This window comes from Vanessa cardui, chromosome 28 (genome assembly GCF_905220365.1).
Source record: "Vanessa cardui chromosome 28, ilVanCard2.1, whole genome shotgun sequence".
Taxonomy (NCBI): Eukaryota; Metazoa; Arthropoda; class Insecta; order Lepidoptera; family Nymphalidae; genus Vanessa; species Vanessa cardui.
In genome coordinates, this window is record NC_061150.1 from 4,992,011 (window position 1) to 5,012,192 (window position 20,182).

The 20,182-nt window shown below is 35.2% G+C and overlaps 2 protein-coding genes and 1 non-coding gene across 4 annotated transcripts; 2 read left to right on the forward strand and 1 right to left on the reverse strand.

Moving 5' to 3' along the window:
* On the forward strand, window positions 1-82 carry Trnas-cga. The gene has a single exon. It is a non-coding gene; the product is annotated as a tRNA-Ser (tRNA).
* A 4,930-nt stretch (window positions 83-5,012) lies between these two features.
* On the forward strand, window positions 5,013-10,794 carry LOC124541483 (tropomyosin-like). The gene is made up of 7 exons (XM_047119399.1): window positions 5,013-5,108; window positions 5,592-5,712; window positions 6,298-6,452; window positions 7,076-7,207; window positions 8,055-8,162; window positions 9,295-9,393; window positions 10,675-10,794. Exons 1-7 carry the CDS (start codon window positions 5,013-5,015, stop codon window positions 10,792-10,794), a joined length of 831 nt encoding a protein of 276 aa, XP_046975355.1.
* A 3,305-nt stretch (window positions 10,795-14,099) lies between these two features.
* On the reverse strand, window positions 14,100-18,765 carry LOC124541699 (zinc finger protein 569-like). Of its 2 annotated transcripts, none has more exons than XM_047119631.1 (5): window positions 18,639-18,765; window positions 17,600-17,764; window positions 16,322-16,430; window positions 15,241-15,634; window positions 14,100-14,673 (listed from the first exon to the last, which is right to left on the reverse strand). In XM_047119631.1, exons 1-5 carry the CDS (start codon window positions 18,684-18,686, stop codon window positions 14,361-14,363), a joined length of 1,029 nt encoding a protein of 342 aa, XP_046975587.1. In that variant the 5' UTR covers window positions 18,687-18,765; the 3' UTR covers window positions 14,100-14,360. The 2 variants fall into 2 exon arrangements, with proteins under 2 accessions (XP_046975587.1, XP_046975586.1); XM_047119630.1 differs by having other exon boundaries at window positions 17,594-17,764.
* Between the last annotated feature and the right edge of the window lie 1,417 nt (window positions 18,766-20,182).

A 20,182-nucleotide genomic window follows, 5' to 3' on the forward strand; every position in this document is an offset into this window, starting at 1 on the left:
GCAGTCGTGGCCGAGTGGTTAAGGCGTCTGACTCGAAATCAGATTCCCTCTGGGAGCGTAGGTTCGAATCCTACCGGCTGCGAATCTTTTACATGAAGATGTGTTAAATTTTTACGCGAAATTGTATTAATTTTGAAGAATACTTTATATTAGTTTTAATCAGAAATCACTAATATTTACATGACATGCATAATATGTTACTATAACAAGTTTTTAATTGAAGAATGGTACAGTTAAAATAAATGACTAAAGTTACGAATCCTGGTTCAAAAACAGCATCATAGTTTTCAAGCGGATAATTTGTGTTAATAACTCACCATATGTCGGACTGTGAAAGAAAACTTCTTAACGAAAATCTCATTTATCGTATGGAAATTCGCATTAAAATAGCGAGCATTCTTTCCACCATTCCACGCGGTCATGATTTGTACTAGTTTTAGTTCCTATTTGTATATATTTAAGCATTTAATGTTATTAATTCTTATGTTAATAGAAATACATTAGAGATTATCGTTGTTAAACATCACGATCAGTATGAAAGTAAATGATTTAGACATACATAATATGTCATGATAGGCGCCCTCTATTCAATCAAAAAGTAAAGAATTTCATTTGCGCTCAATTTTAATCGTATATTTTAATGTATGTTTTTATTTTCTATTATATAATTTTAGTTTAAATAATGTTTAATTTATATTTTCAATAATATACACGTTGAGACTACCTGTAAATAGAAGAACTTTTACTTTGATAATTTTGAAATGTAATTTATTTTTCATGTTATATTGTATCTACTGTTGGTTGTCCTAATAAAAATTAAATAAAATATAAGTGGATTGATGTACAATAAAACCACTGCCTCATCTTAAACGCACATGCTTAACTCAACAGAGACATTTCAGACTGTTAATTTTTAAAGTTTTTATATATTTTAAATCCTTTACTATGATTGTAAGTTAACTTATAAAGTGGGATTCAGGGTTTGAGTTCAAACCTATAGAAAAAGGTGGGTTTTTCATTAGCAATTTGGAAGTTGAAATTGTTTTGACTGGGAGGTAAGTTATAAATATATTTAGATGCAGTGGCGGATTTACAAATCAGCCGCTAGTAACTGTTGGTAAGTGGTCACAACCACCCATAGATAATCGCGATGTTCGAAATATTATCTATGCCTTACATCGCCAATACCCCACCAACCTTGGGAACTAAGATGTTATGTCCCTTGTGCCTGTAGTTACACTGGCTCACTCACCCTTCAAACCGGAAAACAACAATACTGAGTACTGTTATTTGGCGGTAGAGTAACCCTTAAATTACACACAGCTGGGCTGAGATGAGCAAGAGATGAATTTTTAACACAAATTAAGGAGATGAACAATCAATGAACAACAGTCTTGTCTGGGTTTGAACCCGCTATCATTGGTAAAGGGCCATTTCGAGCCAGTATTAAGAACGCGTGGTTAGAAACGTTAAATATTTATGCAATTTAATTTAAATTGTCATGCCAGTATGAAACCGTTCACGAATGTCAGATCATTGGCAAATGCTAAGGTTATGATTTTATTTTTTACGATGCACGCGCCCGTACCAAGTACGACTCGTTAGCTCGCCTAACGAGGGTGTTCCAAAAGCAACGGTCAAGCGCGAGTCGTGCTCACATAACTATCTGTTCCGTACAAGACTTAATTTTGATTGTGCGAAGTCGCAAACCTGGCGTTATAAGCTTATCCTTACTCCTAGTGCACATACAATGATTATCACTGTTTTGATCAAAGTGATCAATGTTACTGTGAATATACATAATATTGTTGTAAATATGTTAAATATTACATACACTATATTAATGATACACTATATAGGTATATATATCTATTAACAAGCTTCGTCAATTTCGGTTTATTGATTTGATTGTGAAAGACTGATATACAGACAGACAGAGTTCCTTTCACATCTTCTATATATATATATTAAAAATTTAAATGTCTGTTTGTACATATGCATATATACACGGTACATATACCAAAATAACATTTTTTACAATTTTTGTCTGGCTGTCTGTTTGTTTGCTTATCTCTGGAACGGCTGGATCGATTTTGACGGGACTTTCACTGGCAGATTACTGATATAATAAGGAGTAACTTAGACTACAATAATATTTTTTTTGTTAAATTCAAACGCGTACAAGGTCGAGGGCACATCTAGTTTATAATTTAAAGATCACATAGAAAGATTCACTTTGTAATTTGGTAAATAATTGTAAATTTAAACGAATCAGCCTGTATACACCATAACGTTCGTCTGCTGTCTCGATATACGAAAATCTATGCAAAATCGCCATACCGAGGGAGTGACTTGCATTGTATAGACTAGGTAAGTGATCAAAATTTATTATACCAACGTTTCAAATGGAAAAAAAAACCTATGTGATATCTGGCTGAATATAAAAATAAGGAGAGGTTACTATGATGTTTAAATACAGTGGCCGCCAAAAAAATTTACCTTCCTACATTCAGTGGCGTAGTGGTGAGGAAGGGCCCCGGTGCATAGAAAAAGATACGGGCCCTCACGCCCTCTTTCCCAATAAGCAATCTTGTGTGCAGGGTCGTGTTTTTCTAGCTTCAGAATTTTAAGGTTTATTTTAGAGGGCCCCCAGAATTTCGGGGCCTTGGTGCACTGCTAAGATAGCTATGCGACTGCCTACATTTTTTTATAAAAAAGCTATCGTATGGGTTTACACTATCAATTATTTTTATTTTTAAGATGGATAATGAATAAAATCAATTGTAGGATAAAATAAGTTTTTAGATAAAAATGTGACACAACACGAATAATGCCGACTTATGCAGGTATCCTCACGATGTTTTCTTTCACCGTTGACCATAAGGCGAAATATAAAATAATCTGATAATTCAGAGTTGCTTAACGGGATTTTAAGCAGATCTACCATTAACACACACCAACATATTCAATTATTTTCCTTGTTGAAAGGGTGGAACCCTTAAACGACATCTATTAAGTAAGTAAATTTTTTTTATGGTATAGGTTGGCGGACGAGCATATGGGCCACCTGATGGGAAGTGGTCACCATCACCTATAGACAGTGACGCTGTAAGAAATATTAACTATTCTTTACATGTGCCACCAACCTTGGGAACTAAGATGTTATGTCCCTTGTGCCTGTACACTGGCTCACTCACCCTTCAAACCGGAACACAACAATACTGAGTACTGTTGTTTTGCGGTAGAATAACTGATGAGTGGGTTGTACCTACTCAGACGGCATGCACAAAGCCCTACCACCAATTAAGCCTGCAACCTAAGGTACTTAATGCAAGAAAGTATATATTGTGTCTTGATTTGTGATACGATAATAATCTGCCTCTACACTTTAGCATGAATTTTTGTTATACTAGATGAAAATCCGGCTTCGTTAGGGTCGAATAAATATAAATAATTAAATATACGAAATATAGTATTCCTGCTCGAATATATTTGGAATACACTAAATGCACCAAGCACTGAGGCTCAAGACTCGCCGCTGCTATTCAGGAAGTCTCCGCATTGGTAATCAATGTGAACAATCAAATCAAAATCAAAATAAACTCTATTCAAGTAGGCTTTTACAAGCACTTTTGAATCGTTATTTAACAATGAAGTAAAGCTACCACCGGTTCGGAAAGTAGATTGTACCGAAATAAACCGGCAAGAAACTCAGTAGTTACTCTTTTTCAAAATTTAAAAAATACAATCGTATCAGTTAAATACAATTATATATGTTTTATTCTTTTTTATCATCTACAAAATCTTGAATCGAATAATATGCCTTTTTACCAATGTATTTTTTATAAACGATTTGAATTAACGAAACGGCAAAGTTAAAAATGTCTGCGGAATTTTATTACAGATATTATAAGAATTCATTGAATTTGCGAAGTCGGAAAGTACAGTAAATAGAACTCAATAGTAATAACTGTTCAATAAAGTATATAGGTACAATGGAATATACAAAAATTAGATATTGTACCACCAAATAACAGTATTCAGTACCGTGTTTCAGTCTGAAGAGATTGTTTGTTTGATTTGACAGCAAGCTCGTCTGGATAGGTATCCCACTCAACAGAGATTCTACCGTCAAACAACAGTACTCAGTATCGTTGTGTTCCGGTTTGAAGGGTAAGTGAGTCAGTCCTAGGAGCCAAGGAATCATTAAGGTATAGATTTAAAGAAATTAAGATATTGACTGTTGCTTCTCAATACATATTTTGTAATGTTTTGTATGTAAGGAAAAATATTAATGTTTTTATGAGAAAATGTGATTCTCATAACATTGGTACAAGGAACAAACACAATCTTGTTACTCCTGTTACTCGACTGCATAGAGTCAGTAACTCTTTTGTGGGGCAATGTATACGCTTCTACAACAGGATCCCAGAAAGCGTTCAAAATGCTTCTGTTGCCAAATTTAAAAAAATTGTTAAGGAACGCTTGTGTGCAAAAGGTTACTATACAATTAGCGAGTTTATGTTTGATAGCACACCTTGGGAATGAAACGATCGCCTCCTGGCTATTTCTAATCATATACTACTATGTACCTGATTAATTTGACAAAAAAGAAAATAACAGAAAAAAAAGACCCGCTGAGTTTCTTTCGCCGGTTCTTCTCAGGTCAGGGTGTTCCTTTTTCCGAACCGGTGGTAGTGTTTATTTGACAATCAATAAGTAAGTGTAATGCTTCTATATTGAATAAAGGAATTTGAGTTTGAGTTTGAGTGTAACTGCAGGCACAAGGGTCATCTTAGTTCCCAAAGTTGATGATGCATTGTAGGTAATGGTTAATTATGCTTACAGCGCCATTGTTTTTGAGCCATGGTGACTTACCATCAGATATGGCCGCATGCTCGTCCGCCTACCAATATCACAAAAAAAATTGTGTTTTTATATGTATTGGAGTTTTATCAAAAAAACCATTTTATTTAAACTTCTCTATAATAAACAGGTTTAAAAGATAGAAGATGTCTCTGAAGATACTCCACTCAGGATCCCAGAGGCCTCGTAACATGCACTGCGTCAGGTTTTCCGGAGACGACTTACCCAAGTTCAAAACCATGGTGAGTTATAAGATTAACTTTACTATAAGATTATTTTAGTGAAAACTCTGCGTGAAACTGGCAACCAGGCAAACCTTGCACAAAGTATGTCTCAAAAACTATGTACATTGTGTATGTTTATGTAGACTAATATTATGAAAGAGAAATTAACAATACCTACCTTTGATATTCTCTGCCAAACCGTTGAACGGAAAGAGATAAATATATTTATATGACAAAAACAGAATGTTACGGAGTCTCTTTGACTCGTACCGCACTGAAGAAGTATCGATCACATCACATCGAGTTTTGGTTTCATAAACGTTACGGGGTCTAAAAAGCTCGTACCGGTATTATGATACTTTTCATACGATGTATTACGCCCCGTGCCGCAGGAATAAAAAAAATGGCGCTACCAACGTGTTATCCTAGCTATTTAATCAATTACAAAATAGTAATCAAACTCATATAATTTTAAGATGGTACTTATGTTGGTCCACACAGGATTCCCCAGATCCAAATCCTACATACGCACCGCAGTCAATCCTCAGCCTGGATTCCGGAGCTCCAAGTCCGGACAATGGATTCCAACCAGCAGCGCAAAGATATCGCCTCAATGAACAAAGTGAGATAAACTTGTATTTAATTTTGACAATATACTAGCGACCCGCCCCGGCTTCGCACGGGTGCAACACTGATACTAAATATACTACAGAATATGTTTGTTGAATTTACGACATCACATTAGAAATTCTTTACGATTTATATTGTATTACATAACAATGATCACCTCGGATGATTTTTTCCCTTTATGTAATCCATACTAATATTATAAGTGCGAAAGTAACTCTGTATGTCTGTCTATCTGTTTCACTTTCACACCAAAAGAACTGGACCAATTGAAATGAAATTTGGTACATTTACCTTTCAAGAGATGCAACTCAAAAGACAACCTCCATAGTCGAGTGTGTACACCGGTTTTCATGGGGAACCAAGTCGATGTAGAAAAGTTCATCAGTTTTCTACGTTGTTTTGGGTCTGGGTGTTTGTGGTGCCGTTCGTTACGTCTGATTTTCCATAACACAAGTGCTTCAGCTACTTACATTACAGAGTACCTAATGTATGTGATATTGTCCAATATTTACTTATTTAATTTTTTTAAGAAGATCTCTGTAAGGTTATCTACTTTTATGAGCCGTGATTTGTGCAGGAATTAAGCTCCTCACCGCTATCAATCAGATAGTCCAGCAAAGAGCTGACCTCGAAGCGAACCGAGCCACTTTGTCCAGCATGCTCGAGGAGCTGAAACGGAAGCTGAAACGAAGGATTGAAGAGTGTCACTTCGAGAAGAAAGAAAAAATGAAGGTAAGATTAGAATCTGACGAGACAGATTCTCGAACTCGAAATACCGTGGACTGTGATATATGATTTCAATTTAAAGCATGTTTTTCGCTATATTGTAATCTGTCGTTGGAAACAGTCAAATTGTGACATGGCGTAGAACGGATGCATGTCTCGCACATTGAAACCTGGTTAATGGGAATCTCAAGAGTCCAAAACCTATGTACCAATTATTGAAGTCATCCAATATTCCAGTTTTCCAATTATGCAGGTTTATGCATAAACCCCCATATGGGCTTACAGAGGTCGAATATATGAATATATGAATATGAAGCAAAAACTTTGTACCCCTGTTTTATGAGGGAGGAGTATAACATTTGTCGTTCGTTATTGTTGGAATATTGGAAGAAAAATTAATATCGTAATAAGTAGTTAAGTGTAATAGTGTTGTATTGTAAATAAAGATATATTAATCCTAAGTTCTTAGTAGTGCACAATATAGCTGAATTATTAGTAGATCGCAGGAAATCGTAAATCTAAGGTTTGTTCATCTTTTTTCCTACTCCCATTAGAATAGGCTATTGCTAATTTTGATTTAAGATTGGGACCAGATAATTTACACTATATAAACAGTATAACTATAACAGGCTTTAAAACAAGCGAATCAACGATTAGAAAGAGAGAAGTTCAGCATCGTGACAGAGATGGAACACCTGAAGCGACACTTGGAGAAGGAAGAGGCACATCACTTGCAACACGCTAGAACTGCTGTAGCACAGGTACGGAACACTTAACAGCATATAATACAGAGTTAGAACACGTGCATCTTAACCGATGATTGCGGGTTCAAACCCAGGCAAGCACCGCTGATCCATGTGCTTAATTTGTTTTTATAATTCATCTCGTGCTCAGCGGTGAAGGAAACATCGTGAGGAATGCATGTAACAAATTTCATTGAAATTCTGCCACATGTGTATTCCACCAACCCGCATTGGAACAGCGTGGTGGAATATGTTCCAAACCTTCTCCTCAAAGGGAGAGGAGACCTTTAGCAAAGCGGTGGGAATTTACAGGCTGTTGTTGTTGTGTTGTTGTTGTATATAATACAGGCAGTCCTCGACTTACGTCGTTTCAAGTTACGTCCAACAATGTTTTCCAGCAACAACAACAACAGCCTGTAAATTCCTACTGCTGGGCTAAAGGCCTCCTCTCCCTTTGAGGAGAAGGTTTGGAACATATTCCACCACGCTGTTCCAATGCGGGTTAGTAAAATACACATGTTGCAGAATTTCTATGAAATTTGTCACATGCAAGTTTCCTCACGATGTTTTCCTTCACCGCTGAGCACGAGATGAAATATAAAGACAAATTAAGCACATGAATCAGCGGTGCTTGCCTGGGCCATCTCAGCTCTCGATACGATTATATATGTGTTGTATATATGTATAAAGTATAGCATGTCCAGCAAAACCAATACGAAAAGATTAATAAAAAATTCAAAAACTTGATTGAACGAATGGGTGGCCAATTTTCTGTTGCGATAGGGCCTACACTCATTTGTGGCAGGTCTAAGTGATGACTTATTTTGTCCTAGTGTTTTGCTGTAATTGAACTTACTATTCACAGGCAATCCAGGGTGTAACAAGATCGTCCGATTTGTTTACGCCCTGTTCCGTGGCAGAACTTCCGAACATCGTGAGCCGAAACGTCGCGAAAAACGCTCCGTCGAGAATTGTAAGTTTTCTTTATATTTACAGTAAATAAAAAAAATTAAGGAAAGCTCGGACTTCGATAATTACGACCGTTTACAAGATAATCGCGAAAAACTCTTTGTTAGCCTTTGTTATCTTAGGAAAGATCATCGAAAAACCAACTATAATTTCAGCCCTAATTGTTCCGAAGTGCGCTGTCTTTATTCACTGGACTATGATTATAATATTCGACATAAAATTCTCTCGATCGAAAATACACCTTCGATTTAAATAATCCACACAATATACAGTTCCTTAACTTTTTTTTATATGGTATATGGTGGACGCGTATATGGCCCACCTGATGGTAACATGTCACCATCACCCATAGACAATGACGATGTAAGAAATATTAACTGTTCCTTACATCGTCAATGCGCCACCAACCTTGGGAACTAAGTTGTTATGTCCCTTGTGCCTGTAGTTACACTGGCACACTCACTCTTCAAACCGGAACACAACAATACTAACCTACCCAGACGGGCTTGCACTAAGCCCTACCACCAAGAAGAATTATTTGACGGTGCATGGTGCGCCATATCGTTTTTCATACTGGTTGGAAAATAGTGTCAATGGGAGTTGAACGGCGCTCTAGTGAAGCGTAGATCGAGCGCGTCGATGGTATCGAGGCAGCCATCTTGAATGCGGTTACATTCAAAATTTCCCGCGCACCACGTATGCGACGAATCGCTAACATACGAAAGCTTCTATTTTGTAATAGATTCAGTATTTTATATGTGTTTGTGTATGTCATATTTATTCACAACATAACGATATAACTACTGTGAAATGATCAGTGTAATGGTTTTGCTTTTTTAAAACCTTACTGAATTTGTGAATAATAGCTTGAATATGCGCTCAGTCATCATGAATGGTCCTATTGACAAAAAATAAATATATTGACGTAGGTAAATTCAAATCGTTTATAAAAAATACATTGGTAAAAAAGGCGTATTATTCGAATATGAAAAAGAGTAACTACTGAGTTTCTTGCCGGTTCTTCTCGGTAGAATCTACTTTCCGAATCGGTGGTAGCTTCACTTAATTATTAAATGACGATTCGAAAGTGCTTGTAAAAGCCCATTTGAATAAAGTTTATTTTGATTTAAACCCAGGCTGACAACAAGCTGGCTGCCGCGCGTTTAATGCGCGACATTGCCGAGCTGAGGCAACGCGTCGCGCAGGTCGAAGCCAGGCTAGCGAATGAACTCAAGGTAGACCAAACATTGCTTACTTTTTAGCATTTGAGCAGTCAGTGTTGTGACTTTTATTTATACATGTGATGAAATTGGAGTGTCTGTTTGTAATATTGAAATAACCTCTTTTCGCTAAATGCATATACAAAAATGACATTTTTTAATTTTTGTCTGTCTGTCTGTTTGTTCCCGCTTATCTCTGGAACGTCTGGAACCATTTCAAGAAATCAGCAGTAGCTTGAGCTACAATAACAACTTTTTTGTTAATCATTTTCGACTTAAATTTGTGCAATACTTTTGCTAAATGATTTGGTTAATATGAAAATAACTCTTAAAATACGTAAAGGCCCTTACATAACAATATTAGTACATATTAACGTTACTATACAAAATATTTTGACCGTGCAAGATACAACGATATCTATAAAAATTGTATTAAGACTTAAAAATATTAATGTTGTCTTAAATTTTCGCGATTATTACTTATTGAAATAAAACTAGTTATAACGAATTTGAATCGCGTATATTAATTATTTTTGACATCCCGACGTTTCGAGCACTTTACAGCGTTCGTGGTCACGGGTAGACTGAGGTGACATTTGTCTATTTGAAGAACAAAAGAAATATTATTTACAAATACCGCCAACGATTTCTCAATTGGTATCTTGAGTAACGTTCCGGTTGCACGCAGAAGGCACTGACTGTATCTCTAGGAACAAATAGGAGATGTCAAAAATAGGCGTTCTTCAAAGTCTGCAGTCTGTGAACATGCTCTGGTTAAATATTTGGATATATCCGTTATAACTAGTTTTATTTCACTTAAAAATATTGTTCGATAAGTTTTAATGAAGTGCGCACACCCAACTTTCTTTCTTATTTCGCAAGCCTGTATAGTACGACACAACTTAGATGTCGCATCGGCAAAATTCGTAAAACCGATCACATCCGAATTGAGTACACTATCCCAAATTATCAAATTTTATTTCTCATGCGAATATGATCTTTGCACAAACCTAATAACTTGTAATATCATATGACCTAATATATTCGTCAATTTGACGCGTCGATGTACATGCACTTGCTTTCTCTGACGCGTGAATATATAGCGACGAATAGCGTCGAATGGCGCGATAGGGAGCTATTTCTATTGGTTGTGTAAATCGGCAGTAATCGGTTTTATTTTGATTACATTGCATTTTCCGAGGCTACATCTAATTTGTGTCTTACTATACGCATATCGTATGTTTATAACTATATTTTGTGGAATGCGATAGTAATAATACATTAGTGCATTTCCAGCGTAAACGGCAGGCTGAGATCGACATTGTTCGACTGAGGAAGGAACTGTCGACCACAAAGAGCTGCGTCGCCTCGCTGAGACTCCCTGGGCAACGGAAACCGTGCTCGAAATTTGTTTAAAACAAACAATGTTAACTAAAATGCAACTCTTAAACGAAAAAAATGAAATTTATTAACATCTACATACAGAGAAACTTATACATTTATGTATTTTTATTGTATAAATTTGTAGCATAGATTATAGATTCAAATATCTATCATACCAAGTGTTGTACACAATCTCACTTACTTCGTGGTAGGGCTTAGTGCTAGCCCGTCTGGGTAGGTACCACCCACTCATCAGTTATTCTACCAAATAACAGTAGTCAGTATTGTTGTGTTCCGGTTTGAAGTGTGAGTCAGTGTAACTACAGGCACAAGGGACATAGCATCTTAGTTCCCAAGGTTGTTGGCACATTGACGATATGAGGATAGTTAATATTTCTGACAGCGTCATTGTCTATGGGTGATGGTGACTTACCATCAGGTGGCCCATATGCTCGTCCGCCAAACTATAACATAAAAAAAAAATCTCATTCCTGTAGAACGCCGGAAAGTTTAAATTTAATGGTGCTTCACCATCTGTAGTCTATTCCAATCGAAGTGGGAATAAAGATAAACAAACCTTAGGTTCGCGTATTTCATGCGATTCGCTAATAACTCAGCTGTATTGTGTTATCTAAGAGTTTATGATTGATACATTGTATATTCACTACATAGTATAAAACAAAGTCGCTTTCTCTGTCCCTATATCCCTACGTATGCTTAAATCTTGAAAACTACGAAACGGATTTTGATGCGGCTCTTTTTAATAGATAGAGTGATTCAAGAGGAAGGTTTTTGTATATAATACATGGACAATATAGTAAAGAAACACTGATAATTTTAGAAATCTCTAATGTGATGTCGTAAATATACAAACTCTGTAGTATATTTAGTATCAGCATTGCACCCGTGCGAAGCCGGGGCGGATCGATAGTTATTTATGATACAATACTATTACACTTAACTACTTATATGCACTTCAATTTTACTTCCAAAATTCGGATAGCAGTTTCATCGACGTTAAAAACATTATGTTTATGCAAATCCATAGTGATTATCATTGGTTAATCAAGCTCTCATCCAATGACAACGCGTCAATTTGCTGACAAATTATGTTTATTTAACTTTTCTCCTGTTATGATTGGAATAGACTATTGTCGATCGTTTATTGCCATGTTGTTGAGAAAATCAATAGGATTGTCTGTAACTCAAAGTAAGTATAATGTGCCTTGCAACACTAAGTTAGCCTACCCAAATGGCAAAGTCCAAATGATGAAGTCTGCATGGAGAAGCACCAAGAAAACATGCAACTCGAAGGCAGGACACGTAACATAATTCAAAATGAAGGTGTGCCAGTGGCGGATTTACCAATAGGCTAAGTAGGCTGGAGCCTAGGGCGGCAGATTTAGAGGGGCGGCAAATTTAGTCAAAATGTGTTATTATCTTACAGAAATAAAAAAAAATTATACTTATATGTATACACATTACGTCCGTAATCCGTATACTCGTCACTACATAGCGGGTTGGAAAAATAATCTGGTAACTGACAGAAATATCACCTAGTTTATAATCATACTAATAAAGGGAAAAAACCGATGTAATGAGGACGATAGAACACAAATCATAAATGGTGCAAAAAAAGTAGGGGCGGCAACAATTGAATAGCCTACTAGCCTACTAGCGGCAATTTTGTAAATCCGGCACTAAGGTAGGCCAGGACAGCGAAGAATTGTTCTATTGTTATAAACAATAATTAAGCAAGCAGAGTAACTGCTTTGCTTAAGTTCAACAGTAATTATAGTCGTTCAATGTATATACATCTCTATTTATATGAAATTCTAATTACATTTTTTGTCGATAGACGGTAGATGTAAAAACATATCACGATTTAAAAAAAAAGCTTTGGAACTAAATTTATAACCAACTTTAATAAATATAAGGTTTTAAGTTAAGTTATTATTTTAGCATGATATTTTATATGACATAGTTGTACATGCAGGTTCCTAAACCATAGGCTGGAATCGAAACTGATCTGATTTGACTAAATTGTTCACTCATAAATCCATTGAAAGAGGTTTTTAATCTGTTGAGTCGATTTTCTAAGAGATTGTGTCCAGTAGTACAATGTTAATCAAACGCAATAAAGTTATTATATTTTGAAGGCGTTTCATTGATTTCCAATTGAAAAAAGACTACGAAGAATAATGGCGACAGCAACAATTTTTAATGGACAAAAGAAAACTGTACAGAATAATATGTTACGAGAGTAACCTTAGCCTTCAATACGGTTTAATGACATTTGATTCTATATCATAATTTATATCAAAATATTATTGCACATAATGAATATAGCAGGGGCTATTGGATTTACTTTATGTTACGAGAGTAACCTTAGCCTTCAATACGGTCTTATGACATTTGATTGTATATCATAATTTATATCACATTGTTATTGCATATTATTAATATAACAGGAGCTTTTGAATTTACTTTATTATATACAATTATTATTGTAATAAATTGATCAATAATTTGTAAAACTGTAATTAATAACATTTTATATGGCATAGCATTTAATACTGGCATGTAACACTATTTATTATTTTAAATATGATTGAGCTGTCATTATAAAACAATTGGACGATAGCGTGGCATTGTAACAAAAGATAGGGAGATTGGAGCATCATTGTAAAACGATAATATTATTTTGGCCATCCCGAACTACTGAGATTACATTTATTATATACAACAATTATTATTGTAATTAATTGATCAATAGTATGTAAAACTGTAATAAATATTATTTTATATGGCATAGGATTTAATACGGGCATGTATCACTTTTTCTTATTTTAAATATGATTGAGCTGTCATTATAATGTTTTATTTTATTGGACGATAACGTAAGCACTCTAACAAAAGATAGAGAGATTGGAACATCACTGTAAAACGATAATATTATTTTGGCCATTCTAAACTGAAATTACAAATATGATTGTGCATAAACACAAGAACAACAACAACAGCCTGTAAATTTACCAATTCTGGGCTAAGGCCTCCTCTCACTTTGAGGAGCATATTCAAAGTTTTGGAACATATTCCACTAAGCTGTTCCAATTCAGGTTGGTGGAATACACTTGGGATAGAATTTCTATGAAATAAGGCAAATGCAGGTTTCCCTCACGCTGTTTTCCTTCACCGCCGAGCACGAGATGAATTATAAACACAAATTAAGCACATATATATAGCGGTGCTTGCTATGCGTTATGACCAATTAAATAATGTATTCAAGGCACAAGAAAACGAAACATAAATAAAAAAACAAGCAATAGGGCTTTTAATAGACAAAAATATAAACGCGTCAATAATAACAAATAATAAATAAAGTTCGCAAATTAACTTACATAATATATTAAAAAAAAATCAATATCAAAATTTTTAGTAAGTTACTTCACTTCCTAAATCATCACAGATTGCGCTAAAATATAGATTAAAAAAGCAGAGCGGTTGAAAGGAGTATTTATATCTCTGCTTTTATTCTATAATTGTACATTTCGCGCTTCCCAAACTTAACGCCATAGACAAAACCAAACTCTTCGCTTTTACTTGCCATGCGTCAAATAATGTGTCTGGAATAATCTCTTCCCTTTGAATATTCGCATGCATACATCGCATCGGTATATCGGCTGGCCGGTGTGTGTTCGCATGTGTCTTTCCAGCAGCTCCTTCGTCTTCAAATCTTTCCCGCAGACCGCGCACAGGTAATGTATACTGTTTTTATGCACGCTGCTTACATGCTTGACCAAGTTTTGAGCCATTGTGTATTTTTTCGTACATTGACTGCATTGATATTTCGGCTTCACAAAGATTTCCTTTTTCATTGTCTGCGAAGAACTTTTCGGATAATTGCTGAGCCTAAAACAATGTAACATCATTAGAAATAATTGTCAAACTAATAAACTCCAGACATTGAATTCAAATGTTTTATAATTTTCCAGGACATAAATGATTGACCGGAATCGTAATAGTTTTAACTAAAAAGTTTTTATTGTATGCTTCTCCATTTAAAAATATAATCTACTAGTTGTCGTCCACGACTTCACTTGCGTTTTAAGAGTTGGTTGTCATGTGTGTAGAGATCTGAGATAGCCCAGTGGCTAGAACGCGTGCATCTTTGTAATAACGTAGTGGAATATGTTGAAAAAAACCCCCTCCTTAATGGGAGAGGAGGCCTTAGCCAGTGGGTAATTTACACGCTGTTACTTTACTATCATGTGTAAGGCAAAAAAAGTAAAAAATGTCCTTTCTTGGAGCTAAAGTTAACTAAATCGCGCGCTACCATCCGTTCTACGCCAGTTCACAATTTGACCGGTTCCCATCAACAGATTACAATATAGCGAAAAATAATCTGCCTCGTCAGATTGTAATCTAACGAATTTTGTAATCTAACGGTGACATATACTTAAGTGATATAACTCTTGCCTGTTCTTCGATTTCAAATCTGATTTGACGTGTAAATCCAGATGTTCCCTCATCGTGTTCGTGGGCACCAGCGTGTTGCATTTCCTGCAAACTATCCTACGCGGTTCGCAGTTCTTCTTACATCGAGAGCATACGAACTTCTTCCAGCCTTCGAACGGTACCAACATCGGGTACCTCTGCTTACACACAGTACACGCGATATTCATCCTTTTGACTTGAACGTTAGAGTTCATAATCGATTTACGTTCGACCAGCTTTCGCTTCCTTGGCGGATTCACCATCGTACTCTTTGTCAACTTTTTGTATAATTCCACGATTGGAGATTTGGTTACGTTCCTATTTTTCGGACGTGCAAAACCTTCGCCGATGCCCAGGTGCGATTGATTCGTTGAAACTATAATGAAATATCATAAATAAATATTGGACAACATTACATACATTACTCTGATCCCAAAGTATAGCTATAGCACTTGTGTTGTGAAAAATCAGAACAAACAAACAATAACAACAGCCTGTAAATTCCCACTGCTGGACTAAAGGCCTCCTCTCCCTTTGAGGGGAAGGTTTGGAACATATTCCACCACACTGTTCCAATGCGGGTTGGTGGACTGCACATGTGGCAGAATTTCTATGAAATTTGTCACATGCATCGTGAGGAAAGCTTTCCTCACGATGTTTTCCTTCACCGCTGAGCACTAGATGAATTATAAAGACAAATTAAGCACATGAAACAGCGGTGCTTGCCTGGGTTTGAACCCGCAATCATCGGTTAAGATGCACGCGCTCTAACCAATGGGCCATCTGGACTCTCCAATCAGAAGTAACGACGGTACCACAAACACCCAGACACAAGATAACATAGAACTAATGAACTTTTTCTACATCTACTCGGACGTGAATCGAACCCGACCCAGGGTAGCTTACCCATGAAAACCGGTATACACACTACCCGACCACGGAGGTCGTCTCAATGAAATCATGTAAATTATTAAACTTAATCGTTCAGTGATTGAAGTACAGTGATGAAGTAAATCGGCGTTTTGACGGATCACTCATAACTAAATGCATTGTGTATACTGACATTCACTGGGCGGTTTTGCAAAGGCGGCTTGCACGAGGGCGCGAAAACGCTGGGTGTTACGTAGTTGACGTATGCAGCGCTCGCATATCATGCCATCGGTTTGAATAACCTGAAACATCAATATTGTTAGGAATATGTCAGAAACACCACTGAGCCAATTAAATCCTGACCACAGTAGGTTGAGGAGACGACCGGGCAAAGAGGGATGTACTCGACGCCTGGCTTAACCAATAGCCAGTGGCGTAGCTAGGTGAGGAAGGGCCCCGGTGCATAAAAAAAGAATCGGGCCCTCTTTCCCATCCCTCTTTAACTAACAATTACCCTTTAAAATTATAGATACCAAATAAGTAATCTTGTGCGCAGGGTCGAGTTTTTCTAGCTACAGAAGTTTAAGGTTTAGTTTAAAGGCCCCCCTGAACTCCGGGGCCCTGGTGCACTGCATGTAGAATCTACTTTCCGAACCGGTGGTAGCTTAACTTAATTGTAAAATGACGATTCAAAAGTGCTTGTAAAAGCCTACTTGAATGAAGTTTATTTTGATTTTGATTTTGAAAACTACAATGCAGAATGATTTAGATTGTTTCCCAAAATGGCAACCTCATTTAAAGTAGGAGAAATCAACTTTAACCAAGGCTAACTTTTTATTGAAATTGAAACCTTAACTTAGTATGATATAAGGTTTATTTTACGAGGTACTAAAATTGAGCCCTGGAGCTCCTAGCGTTAACAATGATTACTTCTTATGATTAGTTGATTACAAATAAAATAACTTTGTTTATCTCACAAATGAAGATTATAATAATAAAATGTGCTTATTTTTTAAGTGTTCATTAAAATTTTCTTTCTCAAATAGATAGACACTAATTCCTTTTTTAATTTTTTTAATAAAAACTGTAGTATTTCGACACTTGTATTATTTTACAAATTCCTTTCACATTCTTATTGTTTACAGAATTAAATTCGCTTCGTTTTCTTAGCCTAGATATATGTATATCAGATATATATAATAAAATCGGATTTTTCAGAATTATTATATAAATCGAATTTTTTTGAACCCTGGTTTTAACCCAACATAAAAGCTGATTGGTTCACCTTTTCATCATAAGTTAAGATTTTTTTTTTATTTTTTGTGTTTTATTTATATTAAATTGTTTTTTTTATTCTCTATATTTTTAGATCTTTATTGTAGTCATTAATTATTGTAATTATTTAATTTTCTATGGTTTTTATATATTTTTACAATGTATGTTTGACCTAAAATAAAAAATATACCCGTACTCCAAAGCAGTCATATAATAGTTGATCGTAACGGCCTTCGACCCCCTCCCACACGTAGTTATCACAGAAGCTGTGTAAATTGACATCTCCTCCACACAGACGACAGCAGCGTATTGGAATGCGGGCATCGCCTGACGCATGCGCTGTGGTTAGTTGAATAGAATCCTTTAAAAAAAAAATTTATAATATTTGTATTAGATTCGTTAATATACAGTATTGCTTAGTTTTTTTTTTAATTACTTGAATAAAAAAAATAAATATTTAATCAAAGTTAGTTAGTCAGTTTATTGAATTTAAAATTATAAGAAACGCATACTCTACATCAATGATATTCTAATAAACAGATATGTTATATCCATAATAAATAACAGAATAAAAAACAAAAATTAAAAATTTCAGAAACCTCCGCCACAAAAAACATAAGCTACCTTTAAAAAGTAAAAAATAATAAAAGAAAATTAATGCTAAAGCACCTATATGCATAAGTATGTATTAATATTTAAAAAAAAAACTTCGCGTTGGGGGACCGCTCCTAATTAATTATTGTCATGCTTGCTTAGCTATCTCATCTTTTATCTAACACTTATTATTATTTTGTACAATAGCGCTCGGACGAGACAGACACACAGACAGACAGACAGACAGGCACGTCAAACATATTATTATTATAACACCCCTCTTTTTGCGTCGGGGGTTAAAAAAGTGTGCCGCGCCGGGGACCGTTTATTTTATTTTTACATATCGTTAAAAGTAAAAAGGACAGCTTGATAAAAACAATAAGTCAAAGGGATAACTAGATGTTTTAATTACGCAAAACGTATTATTACGTAATTATGATGTATTATATCGTATCACTACGTAAAGCAACTAAAGGTAAACGTCCCAATTAGGACGTTTTCTAGTCTTCATTTTTTGCGCGTTAATAACATATCTGTTTACTAGAAGATCATTGCTCTTCATCATTAAATTTTATAATTAAACTATAGTTATAAATACGTTTATCAAATCGAACATAAAATTATAATATTTATTTACTCACTTTACTAAAGATCTTTTGCAACCTTTCTTTTGACCACAGCAAATCCATTTCTTCCAATACTTATTATAAAGAAATTTTGGTAAACTCGAATAATTTTGTAATTTTAGGAGAGTAATGTCACACGAATTGACAAATGAAATGAAAAAAAGTACATCTTTATTAACATAAAGTTTTATTATTGATTCTAATAACGCTCAATATTTTAATATAGATCTTAAAATTTACAAAAGCTATGAATGTTGCTGTATATTAGATAATTATGACAAAATTAACAATCAATGCGCTTAATACAATTTGTAAGAAGAGTTAAATATGTGTTGTTGCCCTTATACTAAATAAATATAAAGTACGTAGAGTAAAGTAACAGCCTGCAAGTATCCCACTGCTGGACTAATGGCCTCCTCTCCCATTAAGGAGAGGGTTTGGAACATATTCCACCACGCTGTTCCAATGCGGGTTTATGGAATGCACATGTGGCAGAATTACGATGAAATTAGACACATGCAGGTTTCCTCACGATGTTTTCCTTCACCGCCGAGCAGGAGTTGAATTATAAATACAAATCAAACACATATATATAGTGGTGCCTGGGTTTGAACCCGAAATCATCGGTTAAGATGCACGTGTTCTAACCACTGGGCCATCTCGGCTCAAATAAATATTCAAAGCTTCTTTGATATTAAGCCCATTACACAATGAAAAACTAAGGTATACGAAATAAGGAATAAGGAATAAGGCACAGCAACCAAAACACAATAGGCGATAAGGCTACAATATTCAACTAATCATAGCGGTTGAATACCCGCTATAGCGCGTCAAGTGTAAGTTGGCGTGCGGCAAAAACATGTACTAATATTTTTTGTTCATTTATATCTTATTTGTTTTATTTACCCTTATTAAGAAAATTTACCCAAAATCTATTAAAAATAAGACGTAGAGAATTATTTTCTAGGGAGATATTGGTATTTGTAATATTGGCAAAGCAAACCTTGTAGCAGGTGCTGCCACAGGAACGCTAACTTATACTTGACAGTCTATACTAGTTACGCGCTGCTGTTAGCTTTATGACACTTCGTTGAAAAAATGCCCTGCGATTGGCTGGCTTTAAGAAATAAGAAACAAATTCCCACGACGACGGATTTTTTTTTAAATTTCTTTTTCCTTATTTTTGAATTATGAATTGATTAAGGGTGCTGCCATCGCTGGATTCCGCTATTCCTTATTTCTTGTTCCTTATTCCTTATCTCTTATTTTTTTCATTGTGTATTGGGCGTTACTTGATATTAAAATCAGAGACGTCATGAACGATAAACGAAATAAAGATATAACCGTAACTGTAATTTAAATAAATAAAAAAATATAAATTGATTTTTGCAGTGTTACATTTATATATAGTGGCAATTTTTTGGATAATACTAAATAATAGAATACAAATAAAGTAAATTTAATGTCTGAATATTTTTTTTCTTATACAATTACTAAATAATCTAATATCAGTAACGGAAACTATCTGAAACTGTCGCATAATTTAAATAAATACTTAG